At 38.7% G+C, this 20,752-nt stretch overlaps 1 protein-coding gene across 1 annotated transcript; it reads left to right on the top strand.

The window, feature by feature from the left end:
* Positions 1 to 76: 76 nt before the first annotated feature.
* On the top strand, positions 77 to 18,218 carry asxl2 (ASXL transcriptional regulator 2). Its single transcript, XM_079459228.1, has 12 exons — positions 77 to 263; positions 2,230 to 2,312; positions 3,534 to 3,642; positions 4,323 to 4,461; positions 8,915 to 9,033; positions 9,675 to 9,798; positions 10,009 to 10,149; positions 10,229 to 10,389; positions 10,476 to 10,572; positions 11,145 to 11,250; positions 11,345 to 11,978; positions 13,393 to 18,218. The coding sequence occupies exons 1-12, from the start codon at positions 207 to 209 to the stop codon at positions 15,214 to 15,216; spliced, it is 3,594 nt and encodes a 1,197-aa protein (XP_079315354.1). The 5' UTR covers positions 77 to 206; the 3' UTR covers positions 15,217 to 18,218.
* The last annotated feature ends 2,534 nt before the right edge of the window (positions 18,219 to 20,752 follow it).

The raw sequence follows: 20,752 nt of genomic DNA on the forward strand, positions 1-20,752 counted from the left end.
AACAATCGCGAGAGCCCGAGGTAGGTGCTTTCCCCTATACTGTCACAGTACAGTAGATGACGTTTCCCGGAGGGTCACATGATGTCTCTTACAGTAAAAGCACAATATGGCAGAGATGGTAGCTCTCGCACGGTAACTAAAGCAACATCAGCAGTTTCTACAGCGCCCTTTCAAAACTGGTCGATTTTTCGCAAGCGACCGCAGGCATGAGGGAAAGACAGAAGAAGAAAAAGGGCAGGACGTGGGCCGAGGCCGCCAAAACGGTAAAACTGCTTGCGCGATTGTTTGGCTTGTTTTCACCTTGTGCTCCCACTTGTACGACTGTGTTTGTGAGTTCACGACCCGCTGTTGTAAGCTAAGTGTCGCGTATGCATTTCGGGGCCTGGTTTCGGTTTGACGCGAGAGTGCATTTGGACCCGTGCGCTTTGAAAGCGTGACATAACAACAAATAAACGGTTTCATCGATAATTACCTATTATTTTACAACTTTTACGTCCGGGTAGTGCTTTGAAAGAGCGTGCGTAAACTGACGTTTGCGTCCTCGGCTGCTAGCTTGCGCGAGGCAGCTAAGCGCGAGTACACTAGTGACACTTGGCTGTTTAGCCTGTTAGCTTAGCTCACCGGAACATTTGAAACATTTAGTTATTTTCTTTCACCTTCCGAAGACAGTAATATATGACTCGGTTGTTTAACTCGAATTGTTCCTTATAGCAAAAACAGGCCGGTTAAAAAGATATATAGCGATGTTTTGGGCGCTTGTCAAACGGTGTGTTTACTATTTGTCATGTCTGTGGTTGCGCTTGACATAATCAGTTCAAGTATCTAAAACCGACATTTCGTGTCGTTCAACAATACAGGCTGACATTGGAACAGTATATTTATTCAGATAAAGACAACGAGGGTCTTCTAAGTAAAGACTTGCATTATTCCGTTTTATGTGATGCACCTGCTATGTGTCAGCAAAGACTTATATCGCATTCAAACCAGTGTAAACGCAAAAGTGGCTTAGTTTACAGCCACAGCTGTCCAGTTTGGTTCTTTTAAGGGCCGAATGTGGTTCACAAAGCATTGACTGACCATCATCAGAAGTTTGTTTTATAACATAGTGTCCTCCTGAATGTATGGACACTTACAACCTAAAGTAAAAAGTATTATATTTGATCACAAAAGCAAACAAACTAGCATTAAAATAAAGGCTGCTCGTCTATGTGAAGATTGACAGTTTAGGTTACATATACATATACGTTTACATTTGTAGAATCTTAATAATGTAAAGTAAACAAGGGATAAAAATGACCTGAGTGACTAAAAGTTTACCCTCGAGTCTTAATACTAGGCCTGCAATGTTACCTGGAAGGCTCATTATTCGTCCTGTCCGCAGAAATATCCTCTGTTTGCTTGACATTGTTTGCTTAAGCAGCATCTTCTGAATATTTGACCCTTTTCCAACTGTGACTTTCACAGCCGGGAGAATTGAGGGACTCATGCACTATTTTAACTGTTACAAAACGTATAATCCCATAACTGTATGTAAAAGAATTCTGCTGAAATTACAGTGGAAAGTATTTCTATGCATTAACGTAACATGTTCATGTGACAAATGTTCTCTCGACACCTGTATTCATTTGAGAGTAATAGACGTTTATTTACAGAAATCCTTACATTCGTATTTATGGCTCTAAGTGTTTAAATACAGTACTGTTGAAGGCTTCTGTAATAGTTAAAAAGCAAAAGATGGATAAGTAGTAATTCAGGATAGTTGCAATGCAATAAGCTCATGTCAGAACTCTAACGCAGCAGGGATGGAGCAGCTCTTGGGCTTTGATCCAGCTGCTGATTCATATGTGGCTGAAAGATGCAGATCTTCACGAATGTCTAGATTTTGTCTCCATTTTTCAGACACAACAGTGGAAATGAAATGTCTCACTGCATGTTGCTCACCTATGCAACAACTGCGGATAATGCAATTATCATTGCATCTTTCAGGACATTATTCTTACATTATTCACTAACCAAACCCAACCCCATTTCAATCTGTTTCCTAGCCCGATGCATTTCATAAACACAGATGGAATTTCCACTGCGACCAACCAATGCCACTGCTGTCTAATCGAACCCCCTTATAAAAAGACCATCCACTCCCCTGCTGGCTTCTTTGTGGTCTCTACTATAGCGTGAGCCGTGAGTCATTGCTGCATGGTTTACTTGTTTTCGTAACACTGTTCCCAGGTTCTCGAGAAGTACCCCAACACGCCGATGAGTCATAAAGAGATCCTACAAGTGATTCAAAGAGAAAGGCTTAAGGAAATAAGGTGAGGTTTTTCCACATGCATACATGTCTGTGTACATCTCGGTTCTTTGCTTTTTTTATCTTCAGTTCAGGTTACAGCTATACCAATTATACCATCAGCATATCTAATAATCAAATTTCTTTTTTGTTTCTTGTCTCTGTTGTCATCCAGAAGGTAAGATTGTACAGAAGCATACCCTCCTCTCCAACTGACTAAAAGACACAAGCCAATCCCTGTGCATGTTATTAACCTTTTACTGGTTAACACGGCATGCAAGGGACTCTGTAAACCCCAAAAGTGAGGGCCTAGTGGCTGTGGCTTTTACCATAGTGCTTGTCCTCTAGTCTAAACTAGTTAGTGGCTGGTTGTGCTTTTGCTTTTATATTTGAAGATTTTCTGTCATATTTTATTTACTGAATGTGTGTAATCCTGGACTTGTGCAGGAGAAAATGCTTGACGTGAGATTATTCACTTTATCCGTGGAATAAGACCTAGTTTTTTGAAAGCGACTAGTGTTTATTAAAAGCACATTTTGACAGAAATGTGGTTTTCCCTGATCATCGTTTAGGTTTGTTCCTTGTTTTAGGAAACTGATATCCTGACAACATCGGAAGTTCGTCACTACGCTTAGGCACATTTGAGAGTCCATTGCATACTATAGTATGACGAAAATGTTTTATAGGATATTTTTTTCCTTGTATTTGTATTGGGCATTTCTATTTACATTATAACTTTTATTAATGCAAAATCTTATACTAAAGTGTTTTAAAAGAATGTGAATAGTGTCACGACATGTATAGTTTGAAATCCAAACAAAATGCCCCCATATGGCAACAAATAATACATAAAGGGACTCGAATGGCAAACATTGTGATAAAGTAGTGATTTTAGCTGTATTTTGTTTTCGCTGACATGAATTGCTCACATCCCTCTCTTCAAAATCTTATCCAATTAATCCGAGTGCAGCAAACTTTAACACAAAAGACAGAGATTTCTCTTACATATCGCTGTTTTGGCTATATTCTTATATTCTGCATTCTTTAATAGTTTTTGATAGGTTCAATATTAGAAACACTGATCTTACATTGTTCTTGCCAGATTACAAGCCAACATGTTGTTGAAATGTTGTTTAATATTCAATCAGACATTTAACATGAACATTATTTTAATGTTTTCACGTAGAGGAACAAATAAGTTGAGGTGGTGTGTGATGGTTTTAACTTGCTGATTACATTTTTTTAGTGGGACTTCCCCTCTTGCCTGTCTCAATGCCATGCTTCATACAAACTCACGTGGAGAGGAAGGAATCTTCTACAAAGTTCCAGGTCGAATGGGAGTCTATACACTGAAGGTTAGTGAACATTCTTAAAGGATTTGTTCACTTTCAACATACATTTTCATGATAATTTACTGACCCCTGTTGTCATCCAAGATGTATATGTATTTTTTTCTTTAGACGAAATGAAATTAAGGTTTTTGATCAAACCTATCCAGAATTTTCAACTAACGAAGAAATACATATAAATCTTGGTTGACAACAAGGGCTGAGTAAATTATCATGAAAATGTATATTGAATGTAAACATTTCCTTCATGGCAACAATCGAGTAACCGAACTGTAAATGCTATAGCCACTTTTTGATAGATTGATGACAGGATGTGTGAAACATGCAAACCGAAAACACAGGTTTGAAGCTTACTGTAGCTCTAGCCATGATGCTAGAATAAGGATTGTGATAATACTGTATAACATATCTTTTTGGATTTACAAGTTGAATTGGATAAAAGTGTTTGTGTGTGTTTTCTAATGTTTTTAAGATGCAAAGTTCATAATATGTTTACTGACTTTAGGATCTTTACCAACCAATGGTACATGGTTTCATACTTACTCCAGTATTTGACCTCAATGTGTTTTCATGTGTTTATTATTATCAACATAACATGCTTTAATCCGATTCACATAACCTGTTAATTGTGTCAGTTTATTGTGTCTGGCTGCTGATGTGAAGGGTTTATTTTTGCGTACGAGCAGAAGGACACTGCAGACGGGGTAAAGGAACTGTCAGAAGAGGGCTCAGAGGACAGTAGCGATAACATGTCTGATACCAGATGCACAGAAAACACCACCAGCAACAGCAAAGATGGACGCAGAGGAAGGTGGAAGAGGAGAGGTAACATGCTTTTTATTACTGGCAAATCTGAAAAATCAAACTTTAAGGTGAAGTGTGTTATTTCTGCACCTCTAACACAAACAGGGTTTGCAAAAATCATGACTTTACAAACAGCTTTGACAAAAACATAATGTACGTCACTGGCTAAGCTAATTTCTGTCTGCTCAAACTAACTGAGCTATGTTTTTATAGTGCCACAAAGGGTTGCGAATATTTTTCAAAATCAGAATGTAAATAGTTGGCTTATGGTGGTGTCTCCATATTAAGATGGAATAGAAGACAGTGTTTGAGCTTTGGAAAAGGACACACGTTATCTACTCCTCCTTGAAAGTGCTGGAAAATATTTGAATACAGACATAGGTACTTGAAAGTGCTCAAATTAAACAAACAACATTTTGTAAGAGTTGCATCATGCTGTTATAAATATTGATTAGTGTCTCCGAAGCCAGAACAAAACAACGCTGCTGGTCTGGGGGAAACCGGGAAGAACTTAAAAAAAAGAGGCTGTGAGCGGATGGATCATGATCATGTGCAGTCCTGCACAATCCAGACAGAGGCGTGGAGTTGTTTAACTCTCTTAATGCCAGAGAAGTGCAAATTCAATGATGCTTGCGCTATAATAAAATATATTTTTTGATGTTGTATTAAACCCCTGCTAAATAAGTTTCTTTTCATCTACGTTCATTTCAAGAATAATTTCATTAGTATATAAAAAAGAGTTTTAATAGTTTTTTTAGGATGTCGGGAAACAGTGAAATTCTAGCTTGATAGCATTGGTTTAGCGAAAACGTAAAACATGCTCCCAGAAGTGTTATCTGTTGCAGGAATGAACTTTTGCTGTGTGTTTGAGCGGAGGTTTGGCTATTTGAGCTTGCTATGTTTGAAGCCGCTCAGTCAAGTTCACTATATCAGCAGGGACAGAACGAAATGTTTAAATGCTGGTGTATTGCTGCACGCATCAGGGATCTGCATCTGTTAGAAACCTCTCTGTACCTTAATTGTGAAATATTCACACGGACCGGCTGGTGGGGATGGAGGTAAGAACAATGAAAATAATTATCCATTACTGTGAATAAATAACTACTTATTACGTACGTATTTATTATTAATTTACTTCGCATTCATGCCAACTGCATAAAAATAAAACCTCACAAAGTCCATTAAATTTAGTTGAAATTGTAAAACTTCTCCTGGCTTTTATCATTTGAGGAGATCGGGAGCATAAGCGGATGAGCGACCAGACTGTTTGTGTGAGTTTAGTTTAGTTATGTGTGTGTCGCCGCCAGTCGCCCGTGAGGGGGCTGACGGCTGTCTATTTAAGTTTTTATTAAGCCGCTTCCTTCCTTCCTTCCTTTTATTGAACTGTGTTACATTCGTCAAACTTCGCCGTCTTTCCAACTTCATACAACTTATTAAACGAAGACCATTTTTTTTACATTAATTGTTCGAACTTCTAAATATAACTTTACAAACAAAGCCATTTACAAACTCACCATAACTCAATTAATGGGAGCCTTGGGCTTGTTTCCCCGCAATAATACTGTCCAAACGAGGAGGAACAGTATTATAACAGTGAAACGCGAAGTGTGTTGCAAATTTCCAGCCCTCTTTGTTACTTTGATTTGGTTGCAGTCACTGTTTTTTAGTGCTGGATGCTTTGTTTCAAGATGTCGAAGGTATTTTTTTCTTTTCTTACCTCCTCCACTTAAGAATCCATCGAGCGATGTTTGTTTGGCACTCTTGAACTTGTTTGGTTGAACATAGAAAGTCTCATCATTGCTTAAAAAAACGCACCCTATGTGTAAATTTGAACGGTCGCTCTTAAACGGCCAAGGCATAATAAAAATATACAGTGAAGTAACAGGGATTTTCAGCACATTCTTGTGACCCGGCAACGGCTCTTTCATGGCACGGTACTGGGTTGGAGACCTCTGACATTGTCATCTGTTCAAAACGAATAATGCACAATCATCCTGCTGAAAATCCTTTGAAAAGGCTGAAGCCCTTTTAATAACATATATGAGATTATATTTACAAATTATTCTGTCTTTATTCAATCCTGATAGATAAATCATGATAACTGGCTGTCTGTACTGTACACTATCCCATACTTACAGTACATTGGAATGTTTCTGTCAGGGTGTGTGGACAGAACCCAAGCGCAGGCAGACTTGATATAAATCACAAAACTTTATTAAAACAAAAGACCCTCGATGGGGAAAACATGAACACAAACAAGACTGAAGACTTCCCACAAGGGGAACAAAACAAACTAAGTCCACAAACTTGAGTCCAGGGAACAGGAACACGGGTAATCCAGACAGACGAAGGGTAAATGTGCAAAGTGTGCAAAATGAACCGACAAGAGACAGAGGGAAACTGGGGCTTGATAAGGGGAAACACTAACAAGGACTGATGACACAGGGAGAGTGGCGGCAGGTGACATGGATGAAACACTAAGGGAAAGCTAACAGGAGGATTGCACGAGGCAGGTGAGGGGACTGAAACACTAAGGGAAAGATGGATCAGGGCTGGAGACAAGACTAACACTAATGGACCGCTAACCGGGGAAACAAGGGGGCGGGACTAAAGGACGCGACACTGGAGAGAGAGCATGGCTTCTTAAACCAAAACAATGCTCTTTCTCCACACAAAACACATGGGACTGACATGATCCTGCCACAAGACTCGAAAACCAAGACAAGGAGAGGCAGGATCATGACAGTTTCCACATTTACTATGAAAAATAAGCCAAAATTCTAAATTACTCTATTGATAGTCAGACTTGTTCATTGTAACGATACGAGACATTTTTATACTGCCAAGTAGACTGTAAATCATTGAAAACCTGATGTGAAATGTAAACGTTATTGTTCTTTTTATTCTCTTTTTGTTATGGACAGTCTTGTTCTCCCCAATATGGCAGCATTGTTGACCCAATACAGCAACAGTACAAACCCCTGTCTGTGTTTGTCTTTGACTGCATGTACCCTTTGCTAAGTAACTTCTGAAATGGCCCTTTGTAAAGAGAAACAGATGTTTACTGGTTTGTGACGTCCTTCAATGTTTCATCCTTTTCCCAAAGTACCCGTCGAGGGCACAAAAACACAATTATGAATTTGACCAAAATGTGCTTGAAAATCCCTTTTCCATTTTGGTGTTGGTGAAAGTGTGGGAACCCTGAATCTTTAAATTCACCATAAAATCGAAACTGACAATTCTTATTTTTATAAAATGATATCCTGCAGTGTTATATAGATGTGTACACTTGTACAGAGGGAAGTGAGATGTGCATATTTGGGTACCGGAGACATGAGTACTTTCATAAGGAGATTTTTATAAAAGTAATATTATTTTGTGTTGCACTGTTAATCTTCCGATCGGATAAGATGATAATTTAAAGTTGAGCAAACGTCTGCTGACTAATAGTTTTGTCCTATATATTTGTTTTGTCACTAATACTAATACAATAATACAATTTTAAAGATAAAAATTAATGTAAGTCATGAAAATATAAATCACATCATATTATAAATGATTACTGTTTAATTCTGTATCATTATGTGTGAACTGTTATATGTTACAGTGTGTGTCAATGACCTCAGATCTAAGGTTAGCTCTGCTCCTTTTAAGTCAAATTATCATCAGAATGCAAAACACAGGAAATTATGGTTGGTATTTTTTTCATTGCACCATTGATACTACTTCCTCATATATTTAAGAGAAGTACAACGCTATCTAGCCTAACACTCGCTTTACCTCCAGCCATCTTGCAGAAACGTTCACTAAAATATTTTATAAAAATGCACGTAAACAACGCGAATTCATGCAAAACCAAGTACTGTAAGTAAGGCTTTCAGTTTCATATTTTAGTTTATTTTAATTCTCTTGAAAACAAAAGGATCGTGATGTTAAAGGGGAAGAACAAACTCTGCAAAAACCAGGAAATGGTAGCCGAAGCAGCAGCATATTGTTCTTCATTCATTCACTTATTTATGTATTTCACATTTTTGTATGCTGTTTATTTGATTGTTTTTAGTCCAACTTCCAAGCAGGTTTTTAGTGATGCTGGGAACTTTAAAGATCTTTTTATTATAGCTATTATATGATGCAATGTTTAATGTTTGTGACGTGTGAGTTCACATATATATATGTGAACTCACAACACTGCAAATCAAGTCTATTTACGGGTACAAATAAAGCTGACCTGAGCTGACCTGATGAGCCTGGTAGCTGGTATTCCTCCCACTTTTCGGAAATACTACTTTATACTACGAGTGCTATTCTTAATACATTAAAATACATTGTGTTGTTATTGGGATTGCCCAATACTGCAATACTGATGACTTTGATTTCTCATCATAGAAATGAAGTTTGTTTGAATGTTGGGAATGTATGTGTACAGATGAACACATAAGCAAGCATCGACTGTATTGTTTTTCTCGATTCTCAGTGCCAACGAAACTGCAGTCTCAGCCGTCATCTCCACAGTCGCGCTGCGCATCTCCATCAGTCTCCAACAGCAAACTCATGTCCCCATCACAGAAACACAGCAAAAAGGCCCTCAAACAGGTACTGCCATTCACAACTGCAATTACGTTTCATTGAAATAATGAATTAGTATCATGTTATAAGTCATTTTATGTCAAGTCATTTTTAAATAGACACTTTATTGAAAAAATGTACTTTATTTCATTTGATTGACATAACGTACCACCTACATAACATCCATTCGGTTACAACAAATGAACAGGGGACAAGCCTCATATTAAAGAACATCTTCATAAAAAGATTCACACTTTAAAATGGATCATTTCAGTTCTTAAAAACACTAGTTACTCTACATCAGTTAAATTCTGTTTTATTGCAGCAAGTTGTGACATTGTTGGCAACCGTTAAACAATGTAAGCTCCACCTCTCGTGTCTCTCCATTTGTCTCTCCGTGTCATCTATGCCTCAACTTGTGTGGAAAACAATCTTTAGCACATTTTTATATTTCTTTATAGGTGTCATATGTAAGTACACTATAAAAGCAGTCCTGTTTTCTTAAATGACCTATATTGACTATGGCATTTACAGTTTAGCAGCATACTATACCAAGACCCGATCTTTCTGTCATATTAGCCACTGTTTAATGCCAGCGAGGCCATCTGTTGTTGTCATAGTAACGTGTGTCATGTAACGTGTAGATTAATGGGAACTTTTTTCCGAAGGCACTAAAACAGCAGCAACAGAGGAATCAACGGAGGCAGTGTGTAATTCCCACCACCTCAAGTTCACGGCTGCTACTCAAGACTGTCAAAGACATGAGTCACGACACATCTGCCTCCAAAACCCGTACGTTCAGCATTTTACGCTGTTTTTATGATTTGAACAATTTTGAAAAAAGATTTATGTTAGAAAAATGATAGCATGCACAATGCCAAAAGTCTGGACACACCTTGTGCAATCTTTAATATGGGTTTCAGAGACCCCTTATGCACGTTATACAGCATACACAGTTTTAGTGAGATTTGTAAGTTAGACACAAATCTCTGTCCACCACAGCCTGGGAGCTCAAACAGACCGAGCGCTGCCCTGCCAGTCCACCAAATTCTACCTCCAGCTCATCGTCCTCTGTCAAAGCAGACGTGTGCCACACGACCGGTGCCCGGAAGGTGTCTCAGCGTTCCAGTCGGCTCAGCGCCAGTACGTTTTCTCTCTGATTAATGTCATTTGTATCAGTGCATGAGATGTTGTAATTGATCCCACCATTCTTGATTTTAAGGACAACTGAGGCGTACGAAGTGTGAGATAGATGTTGAAACACCAGACTCCATCCTCGTCAACACCAACCTGCGAGCTCTAATCAATAAGCACACGTTCTCACTGCTGCCTACAGAGTGTCAACAGAAGCTTCTTAAGATGCTCCCAGAGGTCGACCAGCAGGTAATGAAATACAGACCTGTTTGTTTGCGGGTCATGAATTAGTTAAGATGATTGTTACCGAGGAATTCTGGGTATTTTTGTTGCAGGCTAGTATGGATGGAGTGTTGAAGGTGTCCAGCTCTACTTTGAACAATGAGTTCTTTACATCAGCAGCACAATCTTGGAAAGAAAGGCTGTCAGAGGGTCAGTTGATGTGTTTGTGGCTTACTAGATTTGTTGTTATAGTTTTTTTCTTCGCTTTATTTTAGTTTTATTAATATTTCGGATGAGCTTTTATGTCAACATTGTTTTTCTTTTAGTGCCTTAATATGATTCAGGCAACATTTAAAATTTTCCATTTGTTAAAGTTTTTCAAATTATATTCCGGCAATGATTTAATATTTAGACAGTTATTTAAAACATAAATGTTTGACTTTTAGTCAACTTTACACTTGCTAGAAGTAAACTGAAAGTCATTTTTTGACATTGGTAACTACAAAGGTGCACCATCAAAGTGATAGTTTTACCTAAAAAAGATATTTTGAAGAATGTTGGTAACCGAACAGCACTGGATTAAATTCACTTCCATTGTATGGAAACAAAACCGATGGAAGTGAATGGGGGCCAGTTAACAACATTCTTCAAAATATCTTCTTTTGTGAGATTTAAAATGTCAAAAGGATTAGAAACGATGACAGAATTAGTATTTATTCCTTAATAAGGAAGCTTATCTGCAACATGCAATGTGGTTTATGTGAAACGCTTTGTCATCTCAGGTGAGTTCACCCCTGAGTTGAGACTGAGAATGCGACAGGAAATTGAGAAAGAAAAGAAGGTGGAGGCTTGGAAGGAGCATTTCTTTGAGAGCTACTATGGTGAACAGTAAGTCACCACAAATCATAAAAATTGCTATCAATTGTACATTAGATGATGTTTTAGAATCACATATTCAATCTTAATCTGCTTGTCTTTTTAGTTCTGGCCTAACCATAGAAGAATCCACACAGCTGATAGAGGCTGATGATGTTCCTGAACCAGCTAAAAGCACAGTCCCATCAGAAAAGCCACAGATTGTCAAAGAATCACAAAAGCAAAGCCCAGTGGTGGAGGTCAGCCACATGGAGTTAAGGTCCAGAGATGTGAAAACAGCAGTAACACATTCCTCCCACGAAGAGCAAGTGAAACATTCAGCTCCAGAGCAAGTACAATCACCCCCAGACGAGAAAGAAACAACAGGAGAATTGACTGCAAAATCTCCCGTTCAGAAAGCAGAGGAGACCACAGCACCCAGTGAAACGACACAGGAGAATGAGATCAGATGTAAGACCCCAGCATCTCCTTCAAAAGCGGCAGTCACCTGTTTGAAAGAAATGGAGACGGCGACCACTAAAGAAGAAATCGCTGTGGTTGAGGTTGGACAGAGAGTAATGGAAAGGAATAAGCCTGGATCTCCAATACCTGCTGTCACATCAGAACATCTGAAGAGGAAACTCTCCAGTGAACAGGATACAGAACTCGGAACAGAGAAAAAGCCTCGGGTCACTCCAATAGAAATGTCACCTCCAGCGACAGCTAAAGAAACAGCAGAACAGAGAGTACCTCCCCTCAAAGTATGTTTTAGTTTTATTTCTTAGCTCATGACTAAGGCAAACAACACTTTTCTTATTGCGCGTATTTGGTTAGGGATTTAGATCAAGGCGTGCAGATTATTTGCCTGGAGGATAGTAGTGAAGCGGATCCATACGGCTCGTGCTGTACGGTTCAGAATGCATGTGACCGGCGGATTAACTGTAAGTGTATTCATCATAGAGTTGAGCGTGCACATGCTCTCTCCAGTGTCTAGAATAGTAAAACATTAAAGCGCATTGTGGTGTATCACTTAACTTAAACTGGTAAAATAGCTGTAAAGTGAAAGTAATGTTTTGTTTAGTCAAAGCGCAAATGAGGTGATACACGCGCAAACGTGCACCATTTCTGCAATTTTGACAGGATTTACTCCATGATTGCCACCTCATAACACCTGTCACATTTATCATCTAATCTCTAGAGATCCATTTGTCAGCTGTTTGCTCTGACTCTACGTTTTATTTCACATACGTGTTGATTATACATGTTGTTTTTTAATAACACATGCATACTGTATAACATGGCCTAGATGAAAATGAATAACTGTTCAATTAATCCGTTGACATCTTCAGGGTATTTTCATAACTTTGTTTTATAAAATTCTCTAAAATGCTTTAATTATCATAATAACACTATGATGTGCATTAGCATTAGCTGAGCTGTAAAATGATCCGTTTCTAATGTCACATGTATCGCATCGGGTTAGAATTTTGTTTGACTGTTTACAGTAATGAGGAATTTCATTTCATATTCTGATATAATAATGATGAAATATGTATTCCTCATTACTAGACAAATGTGTTGTTTTTACAGTTATGCTGGTTCAAAACGACATGAAACATTGGACTGGGTCAAAAATATTGACACGAAATATTACTTATTTGTGTATTTGGACGATATATAATACTTTGTATTAACTATATAATATTATAATGGTAGCTAAAATGTTACTTTTAATATTTTACTATATAGCATTGTTTGTGTCCCAAATGGAAATAGACAGGCAATCAATAATGACAGACACTTCTCCAAATTAAATTACCAGCAACAAAATGTTAATATACTTGAGGTGTTTGTTACACATAAAAATGTAATGGATAGATTAATATGTTACCGTAGATTAGTGTAATTATGGACAAACCCTGTGAATTTATTCTTTAGAAAAATACGAAAAGTTCAGATTGTTCTTATATTTTGTCCACATTTTCGTAAACCTGGCCTCAGAATATTATATAGACTAAGATGTGGTTATTTTGTACTTGGGCCAGTAAGCCACCTAGCAACCACCCAGAACATTCTTCATGGCACTCTAGCATAATTCTAGTTCCTGTGATGTATTTAATGAGAACAGCAGTGAAACTTTGACTATAACTTTGAATCTCTCTTTAAATCTCGCAGATACCAGTGTCAAGAATTCGCTCTGCTCCTGCATCTATTGAGCAGACATCCCCAAGGACGCCCATCCCCTTGACACCACCTAGCGTTCGGCCTGGTCGCACTGGAGCACGCACCCTAGCTGACATCAAGGCAAAAGCCCAGTTAGCGCGGGCACAGCGCGCTGCTGCAGCAGCAGCCGGCTCTTCTTCCTCAAGAGGAACTGGGTCAAGTGGAGGTTCAAGCGGAGGTACTTCCACACCCTCCCCAGCTCGATCCCTGTCTGAAGAATTTTCACCAGCAAGCAGCAGAAGTCAATCTGTGTCACCCACAAAGCAGAGCTCTGGATCTCCCGTCCCCGAAGCTGTTTCACAAACTCCTCCCACCTCAGGTTCTTACGGACACACTGATCTTGGTTTTACTCAAGGCCTCTGTGCAAACCAGACTCGCTCTTTGAGGGGGTCTCAAACCACTCCGGGTACACTAAACCCAATGCTGAAAGGTGGAGGATTGGTCGCACCTACAAGTCAACCAGAAAACCTGACTGCGGTAAATTCAATTGCACAGAACCAGATAGAACAGGCGCCTCTGTCAGGGTTGTCAAAGACCATGTCTAGTTTTACAATCCCAGCAAATAATCCACTGGTCACCCAGCTCCTTCAAGGTAAAGAGGTTAAAGAGGTAGAGAAGATCCTCCCAAAGCCACTATCCAAGAATGAGGTTAAGTCTGCGTCCATGTCTGCCAGAGATATAGGAAATATTAGTATCACAGCTGGTTTGAAAAAAGAGAACCAAGAAGATATCAGCAGATTTGGGCACCGAGTTTTGTCTGGTTCATCTACGATGCAAGGCAGATCTGCAGTAAGTGTGGACAAACTGGTCACTCAGGACCAGGTCCTCCATCCGCTAAGGTCCAAATGCGAGCAGAAAAACACCAGCTCGAGTTCTCAGCTTTCCCAATTTCAGTCCTTTCAGTTAGGACACCCTGAGAGCCACCAAAAGCAGGTGAGTAACCATCCGGGCATCTTTGGACGGAAGAGGAAATCCAAGCCAGCAATGACAGGACATTACCTCCTAAACGTCTCCACTTACGGTAGAGGATCGGAGAGCAGCAAAAGGCCACATCCAGCTAATAACACAACCCTTGCCAACTTGAAGAAAGAGAAAAAAGAAGTCGAAGAGAGCGTGAAAGTAAAAAACGAATCAATAGGAAGCTCCTCTGGAGAACAACTGAATTCCACAAGGGTCAAAGTGGAACCACAGGGATATTTTAGCATGGATGAGGGTGTCGCACCACCACCCAGGGAATCCAACGTGAAATCTGAATCTTCAGTCAGCTGTTTATCCAACAAAGATGACAGCTCTTCTACTAGAACCAAAGAAACTTGCTCAAAAAAGCAGTTTGATATCTGCAGCGGTATACAGGGTAACACAGAGCCATATCAGTTAGCGGACAGTAACCAAACACACAACGGCCAAGAACTCGCCACTGGCCAGCAGTACGGCGGAACCATTAGCATGACTGTTCCACACACATTGAACATCACAGACACTCCAACCTCTTCAACCGTGTCCTGCAGCGGCGACGTGGATCCGGCAGGTGGAAGTATGATGTCTTTTTCAGTTACTGTCACTGCCATACCTGCGGGTCACCTCTTAGATCAGAGCACCCAGGATGAGACATCACCTCAACAAGCCTTTATAGAAACCTCTGGGATGGAGGACGTCAAATCAAAGTGCTACTGTCGGCTAAAGGCCATGATTATGTGCAAGGGATGTGGCGCATTTTGTCACGATGACTGCATCGGGCCATCCAAACTTTGTGTCTCGTGTTTGGTGGTACGATAGTGGTCGTGATGATTACCAGCAAGAGTGAGCATTGAAAAAAGCAATCATAGGGACCGTTCAACAAAAAAAGACAAATCTGTCATGAATTACTCACTCTCTCGTTGTTCCAAACCTGTATACATTTCTTTGGTTGAATACAAAGAAAGATATTTGTAATCTGAGCAAGTGACATTTCTAGGACATCATTGACTATCTATGTAGATAAAGTGAATGGTGCCCCAACTTTTTATTTTCCTCAGAATATCTTTTGTGTTGAACAGAACAATTAAAAACTATGCCCCAGAAATGTCAGTTGCTAACATTCTTCCAAATATTTTTCTTTATGTTTAATATAACAAAGAAATGTTTACAGGTTTGGAACAAGAGGGTTAGTAAATCATTGGGCGAACAGTCCCTTTAAGTGTAACAGAAATGCATGTTGCCAGCAGTGACTCTTGATGTGGTTGTGTATCCGTTGTTTTGAGAGGCAGGCTGTTGTGCTGTTACTCTGTTTTCTTTTCACACACGCAGAACACATTTACCATGGTACATGGGGTGTTTAGTATGTGCAATGAAGATTAATTCTCTCTCAGTGAGCACCTTGTTTAGAACTCAACTCATTGAATAGTGGCAATATTACGGCTATTTCTTTTTCTGTTATATTTTTGTAATATCATTTTCAAAATGAAAGTCATTATACTACTATTTTTGTATATGTACAAATTGTGATTACCCCCGATTTTGGATCTTTTACACGCTATTCACACTATGCTGAAGCTGGTCATATAAATATTTAAAGGGATAGTTCACCTAAAATAAAAATGTTGTTATTATTTACTCACCCTCTAGTTGTTCCAAACCTGGGATAAATCTGCAATGTCTTCGTTCTGCTAAACACGGAAGCAAATATTTTGAAAAGTGTTTGTAACCAAACAATTCTGGGACAACATAGACTACCATAAAAGTAAAGAAAACTACAATGGTAGTCAATGGTGACCCAGAATAGTTTGGCCTCCCACAATAATTCTTTGTGTGTTCAACACTTTGTGTGTCACTTGGGCGAACTATCCCTTTAAGCCATGTTAGTTCAAACATTTCAACCACAAAACTGAAATAGTAGTTGCAGAATTACTGTGAATACGTAAACCTAATATATTAACCTGCCTTGTTACAAGGCTTATATGGTACTGTTTAAAAATTATATTTATGGAAAAGAAGGGAGGGCTTTCAAGTACATGCTAGCACTTCTCTTACGTTGGTCGGTTTTTGTAGGGGAAGAAGATAAGAGTAGATTTATATTAATTGACAATGGCAATAATTTGTATATTCACAATATTTATAATATCAAAGAGCACTAAAGTCCCTTATCTGATTTTACTTACAAACACAATCTTAAATAAGATTTATTAGGCTTGCACTATTTATGTTTGGAATACCACAAAGGACTTGAATAAACTTTGCTAATACCTTCAGAAATGATGACTCTTAAAGATGGAAAGAGTTAAAGCACTTGTTAATCAAATAGTCTATTGTACCCTCTCAGGAGCAAAACCAGGTCTTAATCATTTCAATAGTCTTTGTCTAATAGTTCAAGCTGTTTACATGTGACATTGCCTCTAAGTGGAATAGTAGATATTCCATGTAACATTTAGACCTTTGTGTTAAAATAAGAAAAATAATGCTAAGTGACAATAGCAAACGTATATGAGCAATGAAGTTAAACCTTTCACGAAGGAAGAATATGAATGTTTTTGTTTTGTTTTATATTGTAAATAGTGTATTTCTTTGAGATGTACTGAAATCCATTTTTGCAAAGCGTTTCTGTCTATCCAGTTGTCTACCTAACAAAGGGGTTTTTATTTGTTAGAAAGTGTCATAACAAATCATTTGAATCATGTTTCAACGTTAAATGTTCTGTCCTGAAACAATTGTGCTAAAGTTGTGATACAGGTAATATAACAATAGTTGTCGTCGAATCTTTGAATCAGTCTTTCCTCTTTTGCCTTCAAGGCCAGAAATGTAAAATACTTTTAGATTTGCTTGGTAATATACCAAAGTCATTATTTGGGGACTAGATAATCAGATATTGTTTTAGTGTCTGTCTAGTTAAACAAAGTAATATATTTTAAGTAATATATTTTTTAAAAGAAGTCTATTTACAAATCATTTTACAAAACATTTAAGAAACAGGGTATTTACTATATCTTTATATTGGCTGTCTCGTCTCGAGTTTTTACAGTTGTTTTGTACCAGGCCCCTTGTGATAGTCTGACCCTGTGATTCTGTTTTTTTACCATCAAATTGTCTGTATTACTGGTCACAGGTCTGTAATACGGTTCACTTAAATCATTACTGACTAGATTCTTGCAAAATAAGGTCCCATCAGGTTACACTGTTTGTGTTGTAAAAATAAACTTAAACTCTAGCTTGATGTGCTGAATGGTTTTGGGTGTGAGCATTTTTTAATGGCTTTCGTTTACTTATTTTATCAGTCAGTTACTATAAACTGTCACTTTCATTTACATGTTATTACATATATACATATGCAGCATTTACTGTAAACACACAGGAAACACATTAGAAAATAACTGTGATACTTCTGTTATACAATATAGCAGGTCCTATAGAACTGAATTGAATGTTAGTCCCAAAGCTTATGTTTAGATCTGAATACTTGGAAATGTTTGCATTTGTCACAGCGATTGGTTATTCACTGCTTTTATTTCCATTGGTATGTGTAATGCATGACCTACTACCCCAACTTTCTATGCCTGTAAACTTAACAAAACAATTGAATTTTTGAATCGATTCAATATTTTCCTGTTACTTGGATGTTTCAGAAACAATGCTTGAGGGGAAAAAACAACAACTTTGTGGCCATTTAGAATGGCTTCCACTGTGTATGTTATTTTATATTTTAAGAAGTAAAATACTTCATGTAAAATAAAGGTGAATGTAAAATAGTTATTGTAATCAGCACTTGTAAACAAACTGTATTTTATCAAGAAACAATGAAAATAAAATTCCATAAAACTAAAAAATATGATGGGTTATTTTTTGGGGGGTAGAATCTGATGTCTGATATGTATTTATATGCCATCTAAAATAGCCATTACAATAAGCCTGCAGTAACTTATTAGACAACACTGTTAAAGGCATATCATGATAATTTACTAACCCCTGTTGTCATCCACGATGTTTGTGCATTTTTTTCTAATTGAGATTTAAAACTGAAATGCTTTTGTTGTTGTTAAAGTGACACAGGCGTTAGGCAGGACCAAGAGTCATCAATGTTAAAATTTCTCTGGGTGTTTAAAAGATTCTGTATAGGCAAACTACGTCCTATCCCTTGACGGCTAATATTCACACATACTTATTTAGGTAAATAAGAGCAAAATGACAATTCTTGAGAGTTCAGCTGTGTAAAAAGCTTCATTTAGATTTTGTTGTTTAGCTTTAATAACCTGCACTATGTTTCCAAAAAGCATCTTAACCTTAAGTTGAGTCAACCGTGGAGCCATATGATGCTTCTGGGAAATGCAGCCCTCATCTTTTGAATCTAATTCGCAAATGTTAGGGTGGGAAAAGTAGGCCTGGGAGTCTATTCCAAAAAAGAATCACTTACGATTCAGAGGTGTCGGGAATCGAGAGCCGACTCCCAAGTTTTAAGTCACACCTGCAATAAAATTTGGACTTTTTCACCAATCTTTTCATTTAGTTAGTTGACTTTTATATTACGTCATTACATATTGAGTTGGAGACCGGTCATTGAACGATTCATTTAACAAGTTTGCTCATAACCAGACTGCCTTGCATTTTTAAGTAGCCTACAATCAACTGGGCTTTGCGAAAACGATTTCAACTCACTATTTTTGAGTTAATAGAAACTTTTTTTCATGTGTTAAAGTTGAAAAGCAGAAATGACTTGTAAAACCAAGTTGTACGAGGACTCAAAATATTTAAGGGAGCAATTTGTGTTACAGTGTAATATGACATATCACAAGTTCAAGTCTAGAACCCTCTTCCTTCTGGATCGTTGGCTTTCAAGAAGTCCTTCAAGTCAGTTTTTAGTTTGTGGCCCAATTGAGGGATTTTCATGGCAAAAACTCTGATGAACTTCCCGTAAACTGATCTTGTGTGGCAGCGATTGTCATTTGCCTAAAATGCTGTAAATTGAGGAAATGTTACTTTTAGAATGTAAATGCGTGCTCGTGATGCACCGCATAGGCCATGCACATACAAATGCAAGGCCGCTTAATGACTTTAAATGAACGTTATAATCGTGCACATTAAGAAGTGCAGCAAAGATGCTCAGTAAAGGAAAAGTCAGGCGCGCTCTGCTGTCCTCTGCTGTTGGCTGGTGCTCAGAGAAGCGCTCGCGCAGTGGGCGACTTCATCCCGTACCGCAGTTCCTAAGAGCGAGTCGAACGGAACGGTAACCACGGCGCAGACGTGACGATGGGGGAGCGCAGCCCTGCCGAATCCCGCGAGTAAGAGATTTATCCATCGCGGTCAATATCGGAGAAAACGAATCGACGGAAAGCCTATAGGGATGATGAAGATTGTGATGCTCACGCGCACGAGCGCGCTGATCGCTCTCATCAGATGCTGATGATGGTCGCGCGACCTGCGTGATTTCCATCCGCTGGTAAGATCGTCTGACATTACAAATACGCGCATCCACGGAATACACTTTCATCCCTCTGCGTGTCGCTTATTTACGCACCGTGCCGTACATCATCCTGTTTATTAACGTAGAGGTGCACATGGGGGGTACGTTAAAATACTACGACGACATGTTTTAACATCACACAGGGTGTATCTGTGGGTTTTTATGATAAAGACTGTGTTTTTTGGTGCTTGGTGGACCGTCCACACCTTGAGTCACGCCAAATCGCGCTGTCATTATTATTTAAAGGTGCGGTGTTACTTGTGTCATACGCGGGCCTGTTCATCCAGCAAGCCACGGGTACATAAATATACTGTACGTAACGTAATATGAACGACTTCGTAACGGGGGTGTCTTTGCGGTCAGGAATGACATAATGCTTTCGACTGGCCCTGAAGCTCCACGCCAGAGCGAATTCATTGGCTGGATGTGATCAGTAGATGCCCGAATGATGGATACCTCGAATAAATGTGGGCAGATGATGTAATGCGGATGATGTAACAACTACTACACAATAACAACATAGTAATTCAGGCTAAATCCCTCACTGGCATTTGACATTTAAATAAACGGGAAATGATATCCAGCATTAACCTATATTTACACAGTCATTCTGCTCTGAGTTTGTACCATCATTGCCGCTGTGATGTATTCTCTGCATGTCACTATTAAGTGGCTCCTTAGCAGCTCTTGTATCATTAATTCACAGGATGCCGCCATTGCGAGACACTATTGTCACACATAATCGGCACTTGCGTTGAGCAGGAGAACTCGGATGGCCTTTTGTGAATAAGGGATTCACTTCTGGGTTTATTTTTTGCACGTGTGGGGGTTGCGTCAAAGGGGAGGGGGTCTTTCTCCAGACGTCAACATCACTTTTTTCTTTTC

This window comes from Barbatula barbatula (assembly GCF_947034865.1).
Source record: "Barbatula barbatula genome assembly, chromosome: 6".
In the NCBI taxonomy this organism is placed as follows: Eukaryota; Metazoa; Chordata; class Actinopteri; order Cypriniformes; family Nemacheilidae; genus Barbatula; species Barbatula barbatula.

What these genes read in the sequence shown, in the direction of transcription:
- asxl2 (XM_079459228.1), top strand. Translation starts at nt 207, where the DNA reads ATGAGGGAAAGACAGAAGAAGAAAAAGGGCAGGACGTGGGCCGAGGCC. An exon ending in TTCCAGTCGGCTCAGCGCCA is followed by an intron (nt 10,150 to 10,228) that starts GTACGTTTTCTC and finishes CTTGATTTTAAG; the next exon opens with GACAACTGAGGCGTACGAAG. An exon ending in GAGAGCTACTATGGTGAACA is followed by an intron (nt 11,251 to 11,344) that starts GTAAGTCACCAC and finishes TTGTCTTTTTAG; the next exon opens with TTCTGGCCTAACCATAGAAG.